This window comes from Lethenteron reissneri, chromosome 5 (genome assembly GCF_015708825.2).
Source record: "Lethenteron reissneri isolate LAM-NWPU_2019-01 chromosome 5, ASM1570882v1, whole genome shotgun sequence".
NCBI lineage: Eukaryota > Metazoa > Chordata > Hyperoartia > Petromyzontiformes > Petromyzontidae > Lethenteron > Lethenteron reissneri.
In genome coordinates this window covers 2027881-2050851 of record NC_083783.1, presented here as the reverse complement: position 1 = coordinate 2050851, position 22971 = coordinate 2027881, and the positions used below count along the sequence as shown (strand labels likewise).

At 50.2% G+C, this 22971-nt stretch overlaps 1 protein-coding gene across 1 annotated transcript in view; it reads left to right on the top strand.

The window, feature by feature from the left end:
• The window catches only part of LOC133352824 (SAM and SH3 domain-containing protein 1-like), a 325376-nt gene that overhangs the window by 244440 nt on the left and 57965 nt on the right, over positions 1 to 22971 (top strand). Inside the window, exon 3 of the mRNA XM_061568754.1 lies at positions 20234 to 20362. Coding sequence (XP_061424738.1) covers positions 20234 to 20362 — 129 coding nt within the window. The remainder of the gene's footprint in view (positions 1 to 20233; positions 20363 to 22971) is intronic.

Genomic DNA, 22971 nt, shown 5'->3' with positions numbered 1-22971 from the left:
CAGGATGGGAGTCTCATTTGCAAGAGTGACCTGGGTCACCAGCGTGACACAATCAAACGAATTAAAAGTACAGTAAAACCTTGGATTACGAACATAATTCGTTCTGGAAACGTGTTTGTAATCCAAAGCACTCGTATATCAAAGCACTCGTATATCAGTTGTGATCACGTGACGCTCGGCAGACAAAGCGTATACACGTACTACTCGTATTGCAAGACCTCGCTCGTTTATCTAATTACTATTTATTAATAATTTTGCTCGTCTTGCAAAACACTCACAGACCAAGTTACTCGCAATCCAAGGTTTTACTGTACAGCGATGAAGCAAATAATAAATCGGCGCAACAAACAACTGTGCCAAATTTTAGAAAGCAAAAATGTTGCACGAACATAAATCGACGTTAAATATCGAGTTCTCCATAGCGTAAGTCACCTCGGGCGAAATTATGTCTTCAGTGCCATAGACTAAATACCGCTTCTTAAAAATATCCCTCCAATTGTGAAACAACGACGATCTTACTCCGTTGATCCCGGGGGGTGAACTGGGGACAGGTACGAAATATTCCAGGGTCCCAACTGGGGATTCACTCGTTTATCCAGGGGGCAAGGCCACGGATAACACCGGATAGTTGGAAGAATTTTACCAAAAATTATATTTATCTGTCGTACGGACCCCCGGACAATTGAACGTAATTTGACGAATAATTCAGTTGAAACATGGTTGTGGACTCTGAATATTTGGATGACCATGGCACCACTGGATATTTCTAAGATAGAGCCGGACTTTTGCTGATGAATGAGTTCACGGATAATCGGGTCATGGATAAATGGGGTTTAACTGTAATGCAGCACCAGCTATGCTAACGTTATCCGATTAACAAAAAGAACATTCTAAATTGCACGGGGTTTAAAAAAAATCATATTAAGCAAATTGTATCCATTGCTCATAGTCTATTGTTAATCATGACAATATCCCCTTTGCTTGGGAAAGCCGTGCTGGGTCTCAAGCAGTAAAAAAAAATGGATTTTTAATTTAATGTTAAAGATTTCAGGAGGAATATGAGTGGTAAAAAAAAGGCTAGAATAATAAGAATAATCTCTGCCACGAACCATTTAAATCGCAACCGTATACAGATGCTGTATAACGGATGCTGCATACGGATACTGCACACAGGATACTGCGGAAAGGCATTGCTTTTGGAGTTAGACCCATTTTATTTTGTTGCCATGGTCACGAGGCCTGGGAAGGACATGTCAATGTCGGTGACAAGGAGGAGAAGGGATGGACAAGTGAATGACTGTAAACCAATTGTGGGGGTTTAGCGAATTGTGGAATCCTGGAGTCGCTGCGTCAGGCGTATGTGCAGTGGTGCTCTCTCTCCATTTGCAGCAGTTCAAAATTCCACGTTGTCCGTGGGAGGACCCTGTTTCTATTCGCAGGAATAGCCACAGTCGGCTCGGCACAAAATGAACCACAGCGCTTTACATGAGAAAAAAATATAAATTCTCATTTTCCAGAATAGAGGTTTTTGTTTGGGTTCGATCACGTAAATATGAATGTGTCGTTAAACCTGCCACCACCCGACACAGCCAAATAGTAAGGTTTAATACCGAAACAGGAGGAGGATTTCTCCACAACCCTGGCTGTCGCCTGATGAGGCTGGTTGTTGAATTTACCGGCGAAATGTCACAGTGCTCGCATTGTAAATGTTCTGGGTTTATTCTCCAACACACCGGTGTGCTGAAGTAGTAATGCATTGACACGGTTTGTTTACGTGACAAACCTTACTAATTGGCTGTGTTGGGTAGTGGCGGGTTTAATGACACAGTTATATTTACGCAATCTAACCCAAAAATAACCTCTGCTGTGGATAATATTGGTTTCAAAAGCCTACTACTACTACGTGTTTAAGCATTCTCATTCTATCGGCCACAGAGTCGTCGGTCCGCTGGCAGGCCGAGCTGAGCCCTGGCCGGAATTCGAACGTGTGCCCTTGCTGTTGCATGTCGAGGAACCCCCTCTCTCGCGCCGCTCGCTGTGCGACCTGCACGACGGCCAGTTCTTCCTATTGTGAGGAACACATGGCCGCCTTCACCCACCGTTGTGGTATCGGGGGTATAAATTATAGCTGCCGCTGGGGGTTATTTATAGGCGAGCATAGACGCTTTTCAGGAACACCAGCAGTCACTGTATCGGACGGTGCAGTCCGCGCGCAAACTAATTCAGGGTTGCAATCATTCCCTCTTGGCTGGGCGCCCTCTGACCCCACTTAATCTTGCTGTCACGCCGTGGACTCGGAGAATCATGGGCAAAATGAAATGACAAGACTTCAGGCCAGGCTTCTGTCTAACAGAATATATGAAGAAGAAGAATAAAAATAAACAATTCCGCGTGACATACCATTAGCCCGCAGATGATCGCAATGTGCAAGATATTCCAGAGCCACTGCGCTCTGCTGACAGCTGTTAAGAGCCGCAGTCTTTAGGAATGTGTGGATGTCACGGTGGCTGGGGTGCCTCCATCAGGGGTCTCATAAATGGCCGTGCTAGAGCCAAGCGAAAAAAAAAAAGTTCATGCAAAGGACTGAAACGCAGACGCGCGAAAGAAAAAGCATGCAACAAAAACGCGCGGAGGGATGTACGCTTGGAATTACGCTGAGGGACGGAAAGGGGAATGCGTGGATGAGAGAAACGCACGCCGGTTCACGGAGAAAAGTGGTCGCGGGCAGGACATGTCACTACGGCGATGAAGAAAAACAACGGAGGGGCAGCCGAGGATCGGAACGCGGCGCGGTAACGTCCACCGAGGAGATGGAGCGATGATATGCACTCATGTGCAAGCCAACACCGCACGGGCAGGAGCCGTGGCGCCAGTGGCGACGGCTTGCGGAGGCCTCGATCCAGAAGTGACTTTTTGTCCACGGCTGATGACGATGATGCTGCTGATGATAAAAGACGCGAAAACCTCACGAACTGACGATTATGGTTTCTGGGATTAGAGCCTGGGGACCAAGGTTGTCTCTAGGGTACAGCTAATCAGGGTGATTGCCCCGGGCCCCGTACTTTGGGGGGGGGAGGGCGCATTTCGATGTAACGTGTCAGATGTAATACTTCCGCTTTAATTTGGACGGCCCTTCCTGGGACTGTCCTCGGCATTAACACCCTCCTCCCGCCCGGCATGCCACTGCCACACACACGCCCCCATCGTCAATTGTCAGGCACGGGACCCGCGGGGGCGGCGAGGCGATCGACGCGCGAGCGCGCGCAGGGCAATCGATTGACCGCTCGCAAATCGAACGTTGCTACCTTTGCCATTTGGAATGAGCTCGACGCCGCGGTCAGCCCTGTGGCGAGCTCTCTCCCCTTTGCTTGTCTCTCCGCCACCTTTTTTTGCTCGCCTCTGCTCTCGCCGCCACAAATGGCCCACGCTGGTGCGGCATGGAGCAGGATGCAATTCGTGGGTTGAACAACAAAAAGACAAAGATCCGCCCCCTCCCTCCCCCCGTTTAGCTTTAACAGACTGTTTTAGGGACAGTGCTACTAGCACTGTCCGGCACGGCACACAAAGGGGTGGCTGGCCAGAACCACGCCTGGCCGTCTTTGTCTCCCTCGTGGTGATGTTTACACATCGCACCAGATATTCATTTGAGGCTGAGTCGACCTAGGGGAGGCCCAGGCCCGGTTAGAATAATTGCCACTGGTTAGTGGCCATGAGCGGGACTTGAACCCAGGTCACCAGTTTTGTAGCGCAGCGCGCTAACCGCTACACTACCACTCCCCCAAATATGCAAAAATTAAACAGATTTAACAACATAAGACGAAAACAAAGATCCCCGTATATCCTTTAGCAGACTATTGGGGCAAGTGCTGTTAGCGAGCACCTATGAAGGCCAGCATATAACACGAGGGTGGCGATGTTTGTTTACACAGCACACCAAGTACTCATTTGAGGCTGAGTCGACCTATTTAAAAACTCACATGCGGGTATGCAGCATCGCATGTGCCAGCTCAAGACAAGCGGAATGTGCGTGGCCATTTTGTCGTTTAGACCCACCAACTCGGAGGGTCAAAAAAACGTGGCAAACCCGACAGCAGGCAGCAGTGACATCGAGAGGGAACTGCGGAGGGGATTCGCCCTTACTTGGACTCATCTGCGGAGCGCAGTCATCAATGTCCCCTGCTGCCCTGTCCCTCTATGAGCGCCATGTGTATCTACGGATGTTGAACGTCTTTCGCACCGCAAGTTGCCAACCATGCGGAGGAAGGACAACAAACTAAACACAAAAAGCAGTTCTAATGAAATCAGTTTTCAATTTAGTATAGTGGTGTCGTGTATAATGTCGTGTATAGCAGTGTAGTGTTTATTGTAGTGTATAGTGTAATGTATGTTGAATTTCTTTCACACCATAGGTAGCCAACCGTGCTAATCGGACGTGGGGGTGAAGGATAGCAAACTAAATAAAAACAATTGTAATTAAATTAGGTTTTAATCGAGATGATTTCAAAGTGCATAGCTCCAGTGGCTTTCTAATATTGAAAGGAAGAGCGTTCCAGACAGCCGCAGAAGCGCATCTGAAAGCGCGTGATGCAGTGACCGTCTTTGTTCGATGGCCAATAAAAAACTGCTGCTGCGCAGATGACCGTAGTTCACGTGATGGTTTAAATAGAGAGGGCTTGTATCTCCACGCTCTGCGTAGAGGGTATGATCACTGGAGTGTGTGTTATGGACACGTGTCACGTGGGTACTGGGATGATGCTGCTGTTTTCACGGTGTGATGGTTGAGCAGCGCACTGGACTTGCGACCTCCCGACACGACGTTTCTGAAATCCATTCTCTCCCATCCCACCGCCTCTGCCCACCGAACGGTGTGAACGTGTTCATCACGCTCAGTCCATCATGTGTAGATGCTCCCGTCCATTTCAAGATACCTCCCCTCGGGAGCGCCCCCTCTCGAGCCCCCCTCGGGTGCAGCCCCCCTTCCCACTCGCGGTGGCGTGAGCGAGCAATCGCAAGGGCTGCGCCTTTGCCTTTTTCTACGTGAGCAATTCCATCCAGGACGATGTCCTGTGGGAATCGCGATTCTTCTGTGGGCGATTCCCACGTTCATTTGTACACACGTTGGTGAGGATCTAAGTGGGCATGCATGCGTGCACACACACACGTATACGGGAGTGATAATCCAATGCTTTGGTAGCGCCGATAGTCTTAAGTGGTAGTCTAAATAGTAGTGTAAGTGGTAGGCCAATTGTTAGTCTAAGTAGTAGTCTATTTGGTCATCCAGTTGGTAGTCGAGGTAGTAGTCTAAGTGGTTATATAGTTGGTAGTCTAAGTAGTAGTCTAGTTAGAAGTCTCAGTGGTAGTCTAAGTGGTTGTGCCATTGGCCAGGTGCCCGCTGGTGGTTCAAGTAGTCCCGTGTGTAGTTCTGGTGGTCCGTGTGGTGGTCCCGGTTGCCCACGCGGTAGTGAAGGGGGACCCCGCGGGGCCTCGTGGTGCCTTGCTGGCCTCAGTGGGAGGTGGGGCGGGGTGGGAGAGCTCTTGCTGCGTCTGCACGCAGCTATAGAGGCGGCTGGATTCAGGTTGCTCTGGGTCTGGGCTTGTCCACACAACCACGGCATTCGGGGCTGCAGATGGGACATTCGAGCTCGACCCAGGCCGGGCGGCCCGACTTTGTTCAAAGTTAACGGGGATAGGGTTACAAAATGTGGAATGCTCTGCACGGTTTCTGTAGATTCAGAGGCGCGCGGAACCATGGAGAAACGGGAAAGCAGCCAGAATCGGCGCCAACAATCGCCCAAGCTCTGTGGCCAGGATGGTTGGACCGTCGTTCACTGTAGTTCACCGTCGTTCACTGTAGTTCACCGGAGTTTGACGACAATCGCCGTCATTCACCGTCATTCACCATCATTCACCATAGTTCACCCGCGACTGCTTCAGGCTGGGCTTTGTCGTGCGCGATGCGAGGGAGGCCTGGGGACCCCTACAGCGCTGCACCCCAGACGTGACAACGTCGTCGTCGAATGGTTACCGTCACGTCCCATGGTCGCCCTTGACAAATGGGCGGGGGCGGGGGGGGCATTGGCTCGACGCGGCTTCTCGCCTGCTTATAAATAACCGGCGATGTTCGGGGATGACGAGAGAGAGAGAGAGAGGAAGAAGAGAGAGGAGAGATTCCAATTACTGATCTGTACCGCGGCACGGCCGCAGCGGGTTTACACGTCGTCGGTGCTGTTGGTTCTCTTGCCAGCTTGGGCATGGCGCATTACAGCGTCGGTAAATGATACACCTATTTACGGCCGAAGCAGGAGGAGGATTTCTCCACAACTCTGGCTGTTGCCTGATGATGCCGGTTGTTGTAATTACCTGACGAAACGTCACGGAACTCGCATTGTAAACGTTGTTGTGGATTTACTCTCCAACACACCGGTGTGCTGTACTAGTAACGAAATCTTACTAATTGGCAGTGTTGGGTGGTGGCGGATTTAACAAACATTTATATTTACGTGATCTAACCCAAAACAACTGTTATGGATAATATTGGTCGCAAAAGCGTTTAAAACCAAATTCCACCTAATTGACAATCGGCACTTCATGCTGTCGTAAAATGTTTGTGACCACAGTTACCCATTTCTCACCGTTTGTTTATTTCAGTTTGAGAAGTAAAATTGCTCCGCCGTTCAAATTAACTGTGGGTCGGTGCTCACAATGTTGTTGTTGGTGGTCTTGATCCCCAGATGTGGGAACTCCGCATTCCCACGGCAGCTTCTAGGCTGTCCAGCTAGCAAGTAAACTGTTCCTAGAAACTGTTTTTATTTTACCAGGTAAGGTCCCCTGAGCTCTATATCTCTTTTTCAGAAGTGACCTGGCCACAAGTGATAGCCCATTAGAGACACAGGCAAAGTCAAAACATACAACAGGCATTGTCAGGGTCGCGATCGAACCCACGACCTCCTTTATACTAAGCGAGGCAGTTAACATCTCCTAGGCACCGTGATGCCTCAGAGGTACCAGATCCCAGTGTCTCAGACACGGCCGTCATCCCCCTGAGCCACCTGGCCACCTCACGCTAAGAATTCTCAAATGTGTATTTTTGATCAAGCCATTATAACATTTCCATTTTTTTTTCAAAAGCCCTTAAAATCGGCCAGTTTTTTTTTAACACGCATGCGATTTCTTTTCCTTGATGCTTACATGACTCACTTCAGCTGATGTGGTGTCATTAAAATGCTAACGATGTTTTAAATTGACAGAGAGACAGAGCTTTGGCTCCTAATTAGTATCACGTTGTTTTTTTTTTGTTGCAAGAGGTGCAGTAATTAAAAAAATGCGTCCCCCCCAATCTGTCCCTAATGTGTGCCACTGAATCCGACGCAGCACAGCAGAAAATGTGTGCGTATTGTTTAATGTAAAAATATAATTTAACGTAAAAAAGAATGTTTGGTCACTGCCACGGAAATGTGGAATTTCCACTACCAGACGAGGAGCTGGAACAGCGATGAGCACTGGTGCGTCGTTCATTGGAAGGAGGCACAAACTTTTTGCAATTGGCTTCAGATATTCGATTTCGCTTAAGAAAGATACGCTTTCTATGTATTTTTATTTTACCAGGTAAAGCCCCACTGAGCTGCTATTTAGCTCTTGTTCAGAAACGACTCGGCCATCACAAATAATAGCTCAACTTAGTGGCTTAATAATCCTTAATTATCCTCAATCCCATAATCCTTCCTTGGTCAATAAGATACGTCCCAATTTGTAGAGAGTCACTGCACTGCGGTGCCCTCCTGCACACTACCACGTGGTGCATCGTTGAACTACTGCCGAAGTCGCTGCACTGTCGTCCCCTCCTGCACACTACCACGTGGTGCATCGTTGAACTACTGCCGAAGTCGCTGCACTGTCGTCCCCTCCTGCACACTACCACGTGGTGCATCGTTGAACTACTGCCGAAGTCGCTGCACTGTCGTCCCCTCCTGCACACTACTACGTGGTACATCGTTGAAGTACTGCCGAAGTCGCTGCACTGTCGTCCCCTCCTGCACACTACCACGTGGTGCATCGTTGAAGTACTGCCGAAGTCGCTGCACTGTCGTCCCCTCCTGCACACTACTACGTGGTACATCGTTGAAGTACTGCCGAAGTCGCTGCACTGTCGTCCCCTCCTGCACACTACCACGTGGTGCATCGTTGAAGTACTGCCGAAGTCGCTGCACTGTCGTCCCCTCCTGCACACTACCACGTGGTGCATCGTTGAACGCGAACCCTGCTCAGGGTTGTTTGTCTCGTGGCCAGCAGATGAAATGTTCTCTCATATTTATGGGACCTCACTTTTTGCCGGTATCAAGATGATGAAAAGGAATAGGCTTTACCCCTTTTTCAGCAATCATAAAGGAGGCGTTGAGATGTTCAAACAGAATCAGAATTTGTCCTGGAGCAATCTGATCAGCTATTAAGCTCTTGTTCACAAATGTCCAGGAGGGACAGGACAGCAAGTTCCACACACCTGATAGACAAACGCCCAATAGGCACACCTATTGTGGGGCATGAAGTCTGCATTAACCTCATATCGTACTCGTGCCAAAACGTGCAAACAAACATGATTTGATAATATTCGCATTGTTGTTGAAACTCATTGGTCTACACCAGAGACAGAAGCTCCCTCCACTCCGGTGTCTGGATATGGAACTGCCTCCCTTGACAAATTGTTGGCGAAATCACCGATTCTGGTCTTCAGGCCTTCAAATGCCAAGCTCGCACACATGCACTTATCCTAACTTCACCACACACGCCTTGTAGGGACCAAGTCTTTGAGCTGCACTGAACCCAATGATCATGCTCATTAGATGTACTCATGTCTCATATGGCTGTTGTTCACAATTGCACCCAATAAACAAAGGCCAATCACCCGATTTGGAATATACCGAGTGAATGAAACAATAGAACAATTCACCGAGTGAATATAAGACTAGAACAATAGACAGAGTGAATGAAACAATAGAACAATACACTCAGTGAATAGAACAATAGAAGAGTACACCCAGTGAATAGAACAATAGAACAATACACCGAGTGAATATAACAATAGCAATCGCTACAATGGCGCTCGTTCAGCCATTGGTGACCCAGCTGGGACAATCGGCTCTGCTGCACCCGGAACCCCGGGGTTTCAATCACAGGGCAGCTGAGACCCAGGCTCAAACCCGGAACCTCGGCCGTGCAGAATTCAGCGTCTCTGACACAGCCATGACATGATCCCCCCGGAGGTATCCTTCTGTCCCTGTGTTGTCACTTTACTAACTTTCCCATTCCATCTGCATCTGTATGATATTCACAAAGTTTCGAGTGTATTTTATCTTAACCAGGCTCAATTTAAAAGTGAGCCCCTATATATTCAATCGGGATTTGGACTCCCATTATCAATCAATCAACGTCCGTTGACATAATTAGGCCAGGGGCCCTGTGAGGTTCATTTATCTCATGTTCAAGTAGACCTGGGATATTGTAGTTGTGTAAGGGTACATTATATGCCATAATTGAACTGCACATACTTTCCATACATGGGATATAAATCTCGACGTCCTTTGGGATCGCCGCATTGAGAGTGACTTTGTGGGATGCCTTTCTTTCTTTGGCATGGCACGCAAGCAACAGTTTGTCTAGATGATGTCATACGTTGAATGTTAAGGCCCTATCAACCAGTCCAAGGGGGCCGTATATGCTGCACGGATTGCAGCGTGGATGGCGCAACTCGTCGGTGATGCATTTGACTGCGACTGCTTCCATTTGTGGAACAACGTGTTAAAACGCGTTACGACGTGTTACCATGTGTTACTATGTGTGTGTTACCATGTGTTACCACGCGTTACCTCGCGTTACGATTAAAATACAATATGATACGACCCGTTTCCATGCGTTAGACGTGTTACGACGCGTTATCACGCGTTATGATGCGTTACGACGCGTTACCACGTGTTACCACGCGTTGCGACGCGTTACGATGCCACGCATTCCCGTGCTGTGCCTGAGCGTGGTGCAGCGTGGTCCACACCCGTGGAGAGAGAGAGAGAATCCCGGCACTTCCACGGTCGCGTGCTCAGCGATGTTTTTGTTTTGCCACCCACCCTTCATATCATCGAGTGCCGGTGTTTGGTGGGAAGCCACCAGTGGTTGTTGGGAATGAGGGATTTACACCGTTGACTCTAAGCGACCATCGGAGATGTCATCCCATTGGTCGCTTGAGACAGGGAGGTCCTCCGACATTGCCAAGGCCTTCGGTCGAAGCCCCCAATGGATCTCAGCTGAGCGGGAGTGTGAATGTCGATGTACGTTGAACTTATTTTGCACCGTACGTAGCCAACCGTGCTAATCGGAAGCACGGGGGAAGGACAACAAACTAAAACGCAAAAAGCAGCTCGAAAGAAATGAGTTTGTCAATCTAGATGATTTAAAAGTGCATAGCTCCAGTAGTTTCCTAATATCGTCAGGGAGAGCGTTCCCGATGGCTGCAGAAACGCACCTGAAAGTGCGCGATGTGGTGATTGTCTTTGTTTGATGGCCAACCAAAAGTCGTTGCTGCGATGATGACTGGAGTTCACGGGACGGTGTTTGAGCCTTGACGAGATCAGCAAGGTATCATTATTCATTTGCAGCAAGCATTTGTGTGTTCAATGAGCGCGACCTTATAATGGCTTCGTTTGGCAAACCGGAAGTCAACGCAGCTCAGCGAGCACTGGACGGACGCGGTCGGATCTTGCGGTACCCGTCATGACACGTGCCAGCGAATGTTGTACACAAGCTGCAGCATGGGAACTCGCTCATGATCCTCTCCTGCCCCAGCAAGTCTGGAACTGATTTTTCCCCAGACGCCTGTGCTGTCGACTCCCTGCCCCTGTTCAAGTCCATGTTCAATCCCTTTCAGTGACTGCCTTGCTATGAAATGAACACATGCCCCCTTGATTCTATACAGCATGTGAAGGTGCGGTGGCGAGATCTTAACTTCCTCACTTGGTATACAGGAGGTCGTGGGTCCGATCCCGACCCTGACGTCTGTATATTTGGAGTTTGTGTGTCTCTCTCCCCGTGGTCATGTGGATTTTTTTTCTTGGGCCTTCGATTTTTCCCTCCACATTTAGAAACATGCGTTTAGAGTATTTGACAGCTATAAATTTCCACTTCGTTGAGATATAATTTGTGATGGCCAGGTCGCTTCTGAAAAAGAAGTGAATAGCTCAGTGAGCCTTACCTGGTAAAATAAATTTGTTTTAAAGTAGTTTAAGGTGCAACCATATTTAGATGCTCCACAAGTACAAATTATACCGTATGGTATAGATTCACACAGAGACCCCACAGATTCACACAGAGACCCCCACATATTCACCCAGAGACCCCACAGATTCACACAGAGACCCCACAGATTCACACAGAGACCCCACAGATTCACACAGAGACCCGTGTGCCTTACACAGGGACCCATAGACTCACGTAGACAGACGTGTATTTGCATGGTCATCTATGAATGGCTGCCTCTCTCAGTAAATCAATGTGCCCACTCTGTGCAGCGTTCTTGAGATGCTGTCACATTTAGGCACCACCGCGAAATATCGCAGCTGTATTGGACAATTGTCTTGTTGTACGGTGCCGTGTATGCATTCCTCTGACGGGCCCGGTCTCTACGTAAGGCAACGGTGGACAGGGCAGTACTCATTTTATCTGCCCAACAGGAAAACAAATGAATTATTTCCCCTCGCTAATAAAGGAGGGGGTGGGGGAGGGGGTGAAATTTACCCCGTTCAGTGGTCATGAGAATCTGGCGGAAATTCCACATTTCTAAGGTGTGCATTTCCACAATTCTGGCGATTATATCCACAAACATCCGACGAGCACAGTTGGCTATGTAGAGTGTGCAAAAAAAGTTGAACATAACATACGTACAGACGGCAGTGTCTACGCAAGATATCCACGCCCTGATTTTATAAACGGAGTGGTACAATGCTCGCTTCATCTGCCCGGCCGGGGTTTGAACCTTTGACCTTTTCCTCGTTTAGCGAGCGAGTGGAGCTTGCCGGGCCCGCGAGCACCACGCCGCGACCGTTCTTGCCGCGGCGGAAGTGTCCCCAATGAATTTCCTCGTCTCCGTGCTCATAGCTCTGCCCGAGCCCAATCCGACACGGCGACCGTCACGCGGCTTCAGCCATGCATTTTGCATGACTGGGCGACCCGCAATCAAATGTGGGGCCTTTTCTGAAACGGCGGCTGCTTTTGGGAGCAATTTGTCAGCGAGCGATTTCTTTTTGCAGGGTCGGATGGTTTGCTGGGCACGCGTCCGTTGTGCATTCCATCTCCACGCCACGGCGGCGAGATGTTAACTACCTTGCGGGTTCAATCTCGACCCTGACGCCTGCTGTATATTTGGAGTCTTCGGTGTCTCTCTCTCTCTTACCGTGGTCGTGTGGATTTTTCTCCGGATCCTCCGGCTTTTTCCTCCACATTTAGAATCAACGTGATGCGTTTTGAGCACTTGGTTGCTATAAATTTCTACACGATGAGAATCCACTTCATAAGGCTATCATTTGTGAAAGCCAGGTCACTTCTAAAAATGAAGCGAGCGAGCTCAGTGGACCTTAACTGGTAAAATAAAAAATAATTTATCGTATTATTTCTACCGCCCCACGCTCACGGGAGTAGTGAGGCGGTGTGGGTCTCATGTAGCCAATGGGTGCAAAGGAAGTTGCCAATATTCATGACAGTAGTTATACAATGTATATATGAATGTTTAACTTATTTCGCTCTGTACATTGCCGACCATGCTAATCGGAGGTGCGGGGCAAAGACAATCCCAGAGGCGGCCGGGCAGCTCAGGGGTCAGAGTTACTGAACCGGCACCGCTAAGATCCCGTGAGTGTATGTTGAACTTCTTTCGCACCGTATGTAACCAACTGCACTAATCGGAGGTGCGGGAGAAGGACGTAAAAAAAGCAGCTCGAAAGAAATGAGTTTGTCAATCCAGATTTTAAAATGCATAGCTCCAGTGGCTTCCTAATATCAAAAGAAAGAGTTTTCCAGAAAGGCCACAGAAGCACATCTGAAAGCGTGCGATGCAATGACCATCGTTGTTTGATGGCCAGCCAAAAGCCACTGCGAAGTTAACCAGTTTCAGTTTTCAAGTGCAGCGAGTATCATGGTCTCAGCCCGGTCACCAATGACTGCTGCCAAGAAACCCTGTTCATTCCAGCTCCTGAGAATGAAACGTTTTCATTTGATTGACGTGAGACGAACAATCACCACAGATCATATTCAAGATGCACCACTCCTCTGCGGATAAGAGAACTATTGCAGTCATTTGAGAAGTAGTTCTGTGATATCATCTTCCGGGGGCTATTCTCTGGCGCCATGTGATGCCACGCGATAAACCATCTCTCTGTCTCTGTGTGGGCATTGTGGGAATATGCAGCCCTTAGCTCGTGGATATGTTTTCACTCTTTAAATATTAGTTCGGTAATATCACCTCCCCCAGATAAGGTGCCGTCGCATAACGGTGAAGCACGCTAATGAAATTGCAATCTGGAGGTCACCAGTTCACTCTCCCGGCGTGGCAGGTGAAACAACGGTGCAAGTCTATAAGATCCTCCACCCACCTCTGTCCACCCAGAAGTTTAATTAGCCACACCATAGTTCGTCGACTGGCAGGGGGGTTGAAGTGGGGGTGACTCCCACCCCTTCCAGAGAACCTCTCCTAGAACTCCCACTCATGGAGGTCCTTCCACCGGCAGTGGAATGAGAGAAGGACTTTTAGGGTTGCGCCTTTATCTTCGATGGTGATGCCACGTGACTTGCAAGGCATCGCAACGCGTAAACAGCACACGTGCTGTTTGTGTATTGTGAGCTATGTGACCACGATTGTGACTGAGATCTGTGCCGTGTTGTAAAGACATCTCCACCGTCGCAGGACACCCGTGAAATAGAGCCCAGCGGTTCGTTGGTGCCTTGCTACTGAAATAAATGTAAAAGGTGTCCCTCTACAAAGATGGTAGGGCTGATGAAATGGTCAAAGGCGCACATTTTGCTGTCGAAAAGTCGCGGTTCCCGTGTTTGGTTTTTCATTTTGGTTGCAGCCTGCGCTCACTTTAACGTTCCGGTGGGTTTCTCACCGTTTGCAGAAAAGGCAAACGGAGTTGATTTTTCAGCGGCGAGCAGAGAGAAGAAGAATGGTGTCCTCCGTCCGTCAAGGAGCGAAGCGAAACGCACGTTCGGGGTTGCGGCTCATTCAGAGCTCCGTAAATTGGCCCACTCGTTAGCTCGATGTGCCGCGCGGTGCAATTGATGAATAGAGCAACAAAAGGGGGTGAGAAGCCAACTCTTTCCACGAGACGCCGGCCTCTTGGAGGCAATTACGACGAGCGTTCAACGATTTCCTGTATTTGATCACGGGTTCGTTTGTGTGCATGAGGGGAGGTATTAGTAACCGGTTCAATTAACGCGTCCAACGGCGCTTTGTCAATTTTCATCTTAAAATTACCCCGCAAGACAATTTATCGTTGGCTGTGTTGCCCCGGCGCTTGGCCGGCAGGGCCTAGCCGAGCGGCCTCGGCAAAGCGATTGAAGAGTTCGGCGGTTCGATTCACGGTAAACGTCTCCGGGTTCTCCGCTTATGGTGGTGGTTCTGTTGTTGTTGTTGTGTGGGAGCAAACGATGCCACGTGGGATTCACTCCTGGGTATCCATGGGCGCAATTATCCAGTTTGCGGGAAAATCATAAATGAAGGGGATGTATTCTACGCGCTCGCTGGCTTCATCTTTCAGATGCTCCTCAGGGTGAGCCACTTCGTTCAGCTATCATTTATGGTCAGGTCGCTTCTGAAAAATAAGCTAATTGCTCAGTGGGCTTTACCTGCTGAGATGAAATAGTTTAGTTTAGTTTTATTCGTATATTTTTCTCTGTGTTACTGTTCCCAGACTCTGCACTCGTCTCGTGTTTTTGTATATTTTGTCGTCGTAACGTTCTGATCCCGTGCCCCTGACGGACATCTGTGAAAAAAAGAAGAGCTTCATAGCTCATCGGATTCCTTGAGTACCGTATAAATTAATATTCCGATTCTGATTCTGACCACAAATTCCCGACAACTTGGAAAAGCAATAAAGCGACGGTGCTTTCTGTCTCCGCTGCCATGCAAACAACAGTTTATCGGTGGTGGCGCACGCCTGTAATCCAGCACTGCGGAGGCCGTGAGGGTTGCTGGATCAGTGCACAAAGGTTGTGACACTCTGCTTCCCGTGGATACTGAGGTGCCTTATACCGTCGCTCGCCAGGAGAAGGCATCACAGCAAAAATGTTGACTCCACCTCTTCCATCTGTATGGGATAGAGTGTTTCTCCCTCGCACCCGTGGGTTCCCTCCCACATGCAAACATGTGGGGCGCTGAGGGTGGCGAGATGTTAACTATTCGTCTGGTATTACATGGAGATCCTGATACGTGTATATTTGGAGTTTCATGTCTCTCTCCCCTTGGTAGTGTGGATTTTTCTCCAGGTGCTTTGGTTTTTCAACCCGGCATTTAGAATCAACGTCAGGCGTTGAGAGTATTTGGCTGCTATAAATTTCCACGTGATGATAAGCCACTTCGTTGAGCTCAGTGGGCCTCAGCTGGTAAAAATAAAAATGCGTTCCGTTTAAACACTCGTTAATTGGCCGATAAGACCTTCATATATAGAGGGTGGCGGTGCTTGGGCAATTGTAAGCGCGGCTCATCGCGTTGCTGCTGCCTTCCTGCTTGCCTCTGGTTCCTCCTCGCGCCCCCCCCGAGTCGTTCTGTATCTCTGTACGAGAGCAACGAGTGAACACGGTGCGGCGGCGCTTTACAATTTGATGTAATCATCATCATCATCGTTATTATTATCATCACTCGTGATTTACATCGTCCGTGTTTTAGTTTTACTTGGGCCACATTGCCCTAGATAAGTGAGAGCTGGTCAACCTCATCCATGACAGAAGCATCACTCTCAAATACACTCGTATTGTTGCTGCGGTAACAAACAATACGTGAGAACCCTGCCATAACAACGTGGAATTTCCACCACTGGAACAGCACAGCTGCGGTGATCGCCACCCAAACGTTCGTTTTAGCGGCGTGAAGCTCTGTCTGACATTGACTTTGTTCAAGTAAGTAACGCAACTGTTGATCTGCCAACATCACTCATTATTTTCAGCTTCTCCCTTATAAAATGGATAATGCATCTCGATGATGTCTCACGTGGTTAAAAATAGGACGGAATTGACTTTAACACACAGACACATGATCATTTTTAATGTCAACCCAATGTCACAGCGTCACGGTGTACCACCGCCACGACTGTGCCGTGACGTAAAACAGCGCTGCCGATTGGCACATGCGGTGCGAAAGAAGTTCAACATACGTACGCACACTGTGAAGCGATGTAACATCCAAGGACCGCCACGACTAGGACTCTGTCACCTCTTGCCACAGTAATCACAGCTAATTCTAAACAACATTCACAGTCCTTCATTTACAGAGTCAAGCACCAATGAGTCTCGGGACCCTTTCAATCAGGAAGTTCCTACCTAGAAAGTTTGGCCAGTTCCTGCTCAAATGACAGTGGGCTCGCACTCGTTTCTGTTGCCGGAACTCGGCGAATGATGGAAATTCCACATTCCCGTGGTGCGGTCGAGTCTCCGGTCTGTCGACAGAACGACCAATGATGGCTTCCCCAGGAAGTGGCATTCATTTTTGCGGTCATAACGAGCTGATGATGATGATGATGATGCTGATGATGCTGATGATGATGATATTTGATGATGTGGCGATGATGATAGGCCGGTGGTGGAGGTGATAATAATGGTGAAGATGACGGTGGTGATAATGATGATGATAATAATGATGATTATCGTAGGACAGAGCCAGTGATTATAATGATGATGGGACGGTGGTGGTGGTGGTGGTGTTGATGATGATTGAGCTGAGTTGGTCTTTGAGGAGATATGCCAGTCAAGTACTCTACACATGCTGACGTGCGGACATATAAACTAAAACTAAACTATTTTTTATTTTACTAGGTAAGGCCCACTGAGGTATATAGCTCTTTTTCAGTAGATACCTGGCCACAAATGATGGTTCAGCAGAGTGGCATATCACGTGAAAATTTACAGCAGCCAAATGCTCGAGACGTGTGACATTGATTCTAAATGTGGAGGGAAAACCCGGAGGACCCAGAGAAAAAGCCCCAGTGACCGCGAATAGAGAGACGTAGAGAGAGAGAGAGAGAGAGCTGCAAACTCCAAATATACGGCAGGCGTCAGGATCCGGATCGAACCTACGACCTCCCGTACACCAGACGAGATAGTTAACATCTTGCCACCGCTGCGCCTTGGACCGTGATGCTACGTGATTGCGATCGGGATTCGACAAGGAGAGCGTTTGTACGACGCGAGCGTCGCGCGACATCCCCGGCGCACGCGAGGTCGTTATCGATGAACACAGTAACTCAGCGTCAGACTAGCAGGCAAAGCCATTGGAGATCCTTTCCATTCCAAAGGACATTTAAAAGGGAAAAAAAAAATATCACCGGCGTTTTAGCCTAATGCAAAGGTCTCGGGCCATATCTCACTTAAACTAGCGCCTTCGATAACACTGTAAAGGACAGCTGATTAATGGGACCGAGCCGAGCTGGCGCTGCGGCTGGCGCGGACCGCACGCACGAGCGCGACGCAACATGCCACGGAGGGCACGAGTTGGTATCCTGGTTGTGGGTCCCCTCAAACCACCATCGCCACCATCGTCACCATCGTCACCATCGTCATCCCTCCGTGGTGTATAAAATGCGTGGTATGGATGTGAGTTGCATTCATAAGGGTGATTAAAAGCCTCAGCGACTCAAAGCGCCTTTTGCATCGCATCGTGCCTGAACCATTCCATTGCCCTGCTGCAGTCTAGCCAAGGGAAAACCCCAGTGGCAGCTGTCCCTGTGTGACAAGGTGAACACTAAATTCTCGTCTTCAAATGGGCATTAGTCTGTCCGTGGTTGTACAATGTTTTGTTTGTGTTTGGGCTGTATACTTTTTGGGTTTCTTGCCAGTAGTCATTGGTGACCAGGCTGAGACCATCATACTGGCTTCCATTGAGGACCAAACTCCGCTCATCCTCGCAGCAGCAGCAGCAGAGGCTTTTGGCTGCTGGCCATCAAACAAAGACATTGGTCGCCGCATTCCGCGGCACTTTCAGATGCGCTTCTGTGGCCGTCTGGAATGATCTTCCTTCCAATATTAGGAAGCCGCTGGAACTATGCACTATGGGTGTCACAGTGGTGAAATGTTCACTACTTCTCCTGGTTCTCAGGAGGTCGTGGGTTCAATCCCGACCATGACACCCGTATATTTGGAGTTTGCGTGTTCTCCCCATGGTCGCGTGGATTTTTCTCCTCTAGATTAAAAAATATGCATTTAGACTATTTGGCTACTAACACGTTCCTTCGGAGTGGGCAGGTAGGAACTTGGTTGGACAGCGCATTCGTGCAATCCGTGTCACGCGGCGCAAGCTGCGTGGGGCGGCGCGTCACGTGGTGCTGAGCCCGCCCGAAGCGCTCTATGAAATACAAATCGAGGGCGTGGCTATGCACGACAGACAAATAATCCCTGGTGGGCAGTGTGGAACCTGTTGTCCCTGCCTGTATAAGTTTCCACGTGATGATGAGCCACGTCTTTGAGCTATCATTTGTGGCAATGTGGCTTTTGAAAAAGAGCTACGTCGTTCAGTGGGCCTTACCTGGAAAAATAAGACAATTGTATGATAAAGATAGTTTAGTTTTAGTTTGATCGCCGTGATAATGCCTTCTCTCGTCTTATACAGATTTATACCGTGCCTTAGTCCAGTACACTTTCACTTAATTATACAATTGTATGCAAAATTATAGTGATTAAAATAGATAGTGGGGTTATTCAAAGTTTTGCTGTAGCTATGGTGACAGTTATGAGGACAGGTGGTAGTGGTTAAGGAGGGGTTGAGGTCGGGGTCGTGTTTGGGGTTGGGGTAGTGATAGGGGTTGGGGTAGTGATAGGGGTTGGGGTAGTGATAGGGGTAGTGATGGGGTAGTGATAGACCTGGCCATAGCTCGGGGCAGGACGTAGCAGTATGTTTGGCAAGGGAGAAGAGATGGATTTTAAGGGATGAACAGAAGCCGGTTATAGTGAAGATGATTGTTTCATGTGCGGAGGGAGTTTGTTCCAGTGAGCCGCGATCGGTTCGACCGGTGTGTGCTGAGCACCGACCGAGACATTGGAGGCAGCCAGTGACGATGCTGGTCTCGGCATTGTTAAATGCACGGCCCTGCTCTGTGAACACATTGCGCGTCATAGCGAAGGACCCGGAAAAAATCCACATGACCTCGGGGACAGCATGAAAACTCCAAATGTATGTATGTTGAAATTATTTCACACCGTACCTAGCCAACCGTGCTCATCAGTTGGCCAGACACGGTTAGTCGGTTGGTTACACAAAGTGCTGGCAACAAATGAACCACAATACCTTGCTGATCCCGTCAAGGAGCATCGACCATCGTCACGCAAACTCCGGTCATCCTCCCAGCGGCTTTTGGCTGGCCATCAAACAAAGGCGGCGATCACCGCATCGTGCGGCGCTTTCAGATGCACTTCTGCGGCCGCCTGGAACGCTCTTCCTTCCGATATTACGTACGGTGCTGAAAGAAGTTCAACGTACGTACAATCGTCCGGCTCAAGCAGCTCAATGTAAAACTGGAGCAGTCGTTGCTCTGGTTGAGCGCGATGCGTTGGTGTCACGTCGGGGGGGCCGCCACCGGGCGCCCGCTTGTGTTGCGACGCTCGCCCCTGGGCGGATCCAATGCCGTGCAGTGGCTTCAGCAGAGGATGCTGAGCGTCGTGGTGTGTGGGGTGACCTTTTTGGACCCCTCGACTTTTAATGTTTCCCAAGGAATCGGGAACGTGCGACTGAGGGTGGGGGGGGGGGAGCTGGTGAGTGATGCGGGGGATTTGTTTACCACGCGGTGAATTTGAGTATCGGTCGGCGCGGGCGTCAATGTTGTCTCTGTGCCATTCCGCGGTGCAGTGGTTAGCGGCACTGCACTGTGGATGGCAAAGGGTGGCGATGCATGGCGATGCATGGTAATGGATGTTGAGGGATGGTAAGCGATGGTGAGGGGGCGGTGGAGGGGTGGCGATGGATGGTGAGCGGCGGGCGTGCTGGCTGTGCCTGCAGGCTGCGTCACTGGAGGCGGTGTCGCAGCGCTACGCGGACTACTTCCACACGCACACGGGTGACGTGTTCCAGCGCCTGGAGGAGATCCGCAAGCGCCGCGTCACCCTGGAGCCCGAGGACTCGGCCCAGGTACTCCTCACTCGCACACAAACGCAGAGGTGCCCCATGGTGGCTAGGCGAAGTTGTCTACCTCGCCTGGTATACAAGAGGTCGTGGGTTCGATTCCGACTCTGATGCCCGCTGTATATTTGGAGTTTGCGTGTCTCTCTCTCTCTACCCGTGGTCGCGTGGAGTTTTCTCCGGGTCATCTAGTTTTTCCCTCCACGTTTGGAATCAACAAGACGTGAGCAGAGTATTTGGCTGCTGCTATACATTTCCACATGATAAGCCACTTCGTTGGGCTATCATCTGCTGCCAGGTAACTTCTGAAAAAGAGCCCTACCTGGCAAGATTTTTTTTATAAAGTGTAGTCTACATGGACTGTTGGGGCAAGTGCTGTCAGCGAGTACCTATGAAGGCTGACAGAGCACGAGGTCTTGGGTGTGTCTGGAACCACGCCTGGTCGCCTTTGTCTCCCCAGCACCTCACCCACGTACTCATTTGAAGGTTGAGTCGTCCCAGCACCGATGTCGGTTGGCCGTGAGCGGGAATTGAACTCGGGTCGGCGCGTTTGTAGCGCCGTGCCACGCTGCACGTTCACACACAAACCCACGCGCGCGAAAACAAGGATGCCACCCACCTCGGCTGACGGACCGCTGGGGTGTAAGAGCTGTCGACGACCAGAGGTCTGCAGAGGCCGGATGGTGTGGTGTGGCCAGAAACCCACCATTTTGCCACCTTTGTCGCCCCAGTGAGTCAGCTTACACAACGCCGCAGGTGCTTACGTCAGATTGAGATGGTTTAGGGGAGGTTCAGTATCCACTCAACTGCTGATGTCAGCCATGGCCACAGCAATTACCACTGCAATTGTGTGAACCACCCTACCACAGCATGACAAAGATCCCTCCACTTGCCTTAGCAGGCTGTTGGGGAAAGTGCTGTTAGCGAGTAGCACCTATGAAGGCCGGCACTGTGGCACACGATTGGGTGGGTGGCCAGCACCTCGACCCACCCGGCCGCCTTTGTCTCACCAGTGCTGATGTTTACACACCGCACCAGCCACTCGTTTGAAGGCTGAGTCGACCGAGGGGAGGCCCAGGACCGAGATAGTTATTCGTCACCAATGTTGGCCGTGAGCGGGAATCAAACTCAGGCCTCCGGGTTCGTAGTGCAGCGCCACCGCTCCCCACAAATACAGTCAAGAATTCAAGGTTGATCTACCCAGCACAACAATATACAGAACATTTTTCCAGATCCTTCTGAATAATAACAATACAAATTATAATGTAATTTATTAGTCGGCAACGAAAAATGTCGTATTTGTCCAAGCAAGCCTCGCGGAGTCTCAAGACACTTTCTCAGAAGTGTCCTGCATTGGGATATTTGGCTAATTCCATGAAGGAGTGTTTCACTTTGCTCGGGAAATCTACAGCAGCCACGCAAAGAAAAGCCACCCTACGTATGGCAGGATAACACTTCGCCCGAGGGCTGCACAGAAGGGGTGCTTGAGCCCAATGGCTGCACCGCGTTGGTCTGGCCACGTCGCGTGATGTCACGGCAAGGCGAGACGAACGTTACGTGCGGCACCGATGAGATGGTACAGGTGAGACAGACTGCAGGCAGAATGATTGAGACGAGGCAGTACAAATGAGAGAGGCAGAGATTACACCCAGGATAATACAGCCAGCGGCACGGACGAGACGGGGACGGGTGAGAGAATTGGTGACTTTTCATCGTCGTGGCAAATTCATAGGATCTCGCCGGAGCGAAACCACAGCCGCCGCTACGCCGCGACCTCTTGAGCGTCGACGACAAGGGGGAAACCAAAAGCCCCGGCGGTGGCTTACGATGAGCTCCGTACCAGGAGTGGGCGCGGGGGGGGGGGGGCACCTTGCGAACAGGCCGTGTGCGGGCTCTGGCAGAAGGAAAGGGGCGGTGGCTGACACGCGGCGTTGTCGCCGTTCCTGTAGCAGAAGTCGGGAGGCCGACATTCGACACCCACCCCCCCTCTCCGAAAAAGAGACGCCGTTAAGCCTCCTGATGTTTCCGACGGCAGTCGGGGGGGTGCGGGGGGGGGGGCGAGCGCCCTACAGCAGCGTTTCAGACGGCGCCGGAGAGAGTGGCCGGCTTGGGGGCGATGAAATGCGTTTTAATCGGCTGGACGCTTTTTGTGCAAGGGTGGAATATCTGCAGGAACATCCCGTAGGCGAAGAGCCCTCCCGCGGAGCGAAAAAACAACGCCGCCGATGTCATCTTCACCACCCTGACATGGAGCGCCCGTGCAGTGCATTACGCTCAGCCACTTGTGATGCGCGGCGCGCACCGTCCGCATCTGTGCCACGGTTAGAGTGTGCGACTCGCGAGAGCCACGGAGTTCGAACGCACGTACGTTGAACTTCTTTCACACCGTACGTAGCTAATCGGAGGTGCGGCGGAGACGGACAATGATCGAAACCGGCCAGGCCTCGGCGTAGCCCATCGTGGTCCCTTCGATGCCGACGTGAATTGAGTGCCCCATTGTTCGCGAGTCAGACGACGGCTGTGCCCGCGTATGGCTGGCACCTGCCACGAGAATGCGGAATTTCCAGCGGTGGCTCAGAGTTGCGGGTGCAGATGGGCACGGACCCACGTTTGCGTCC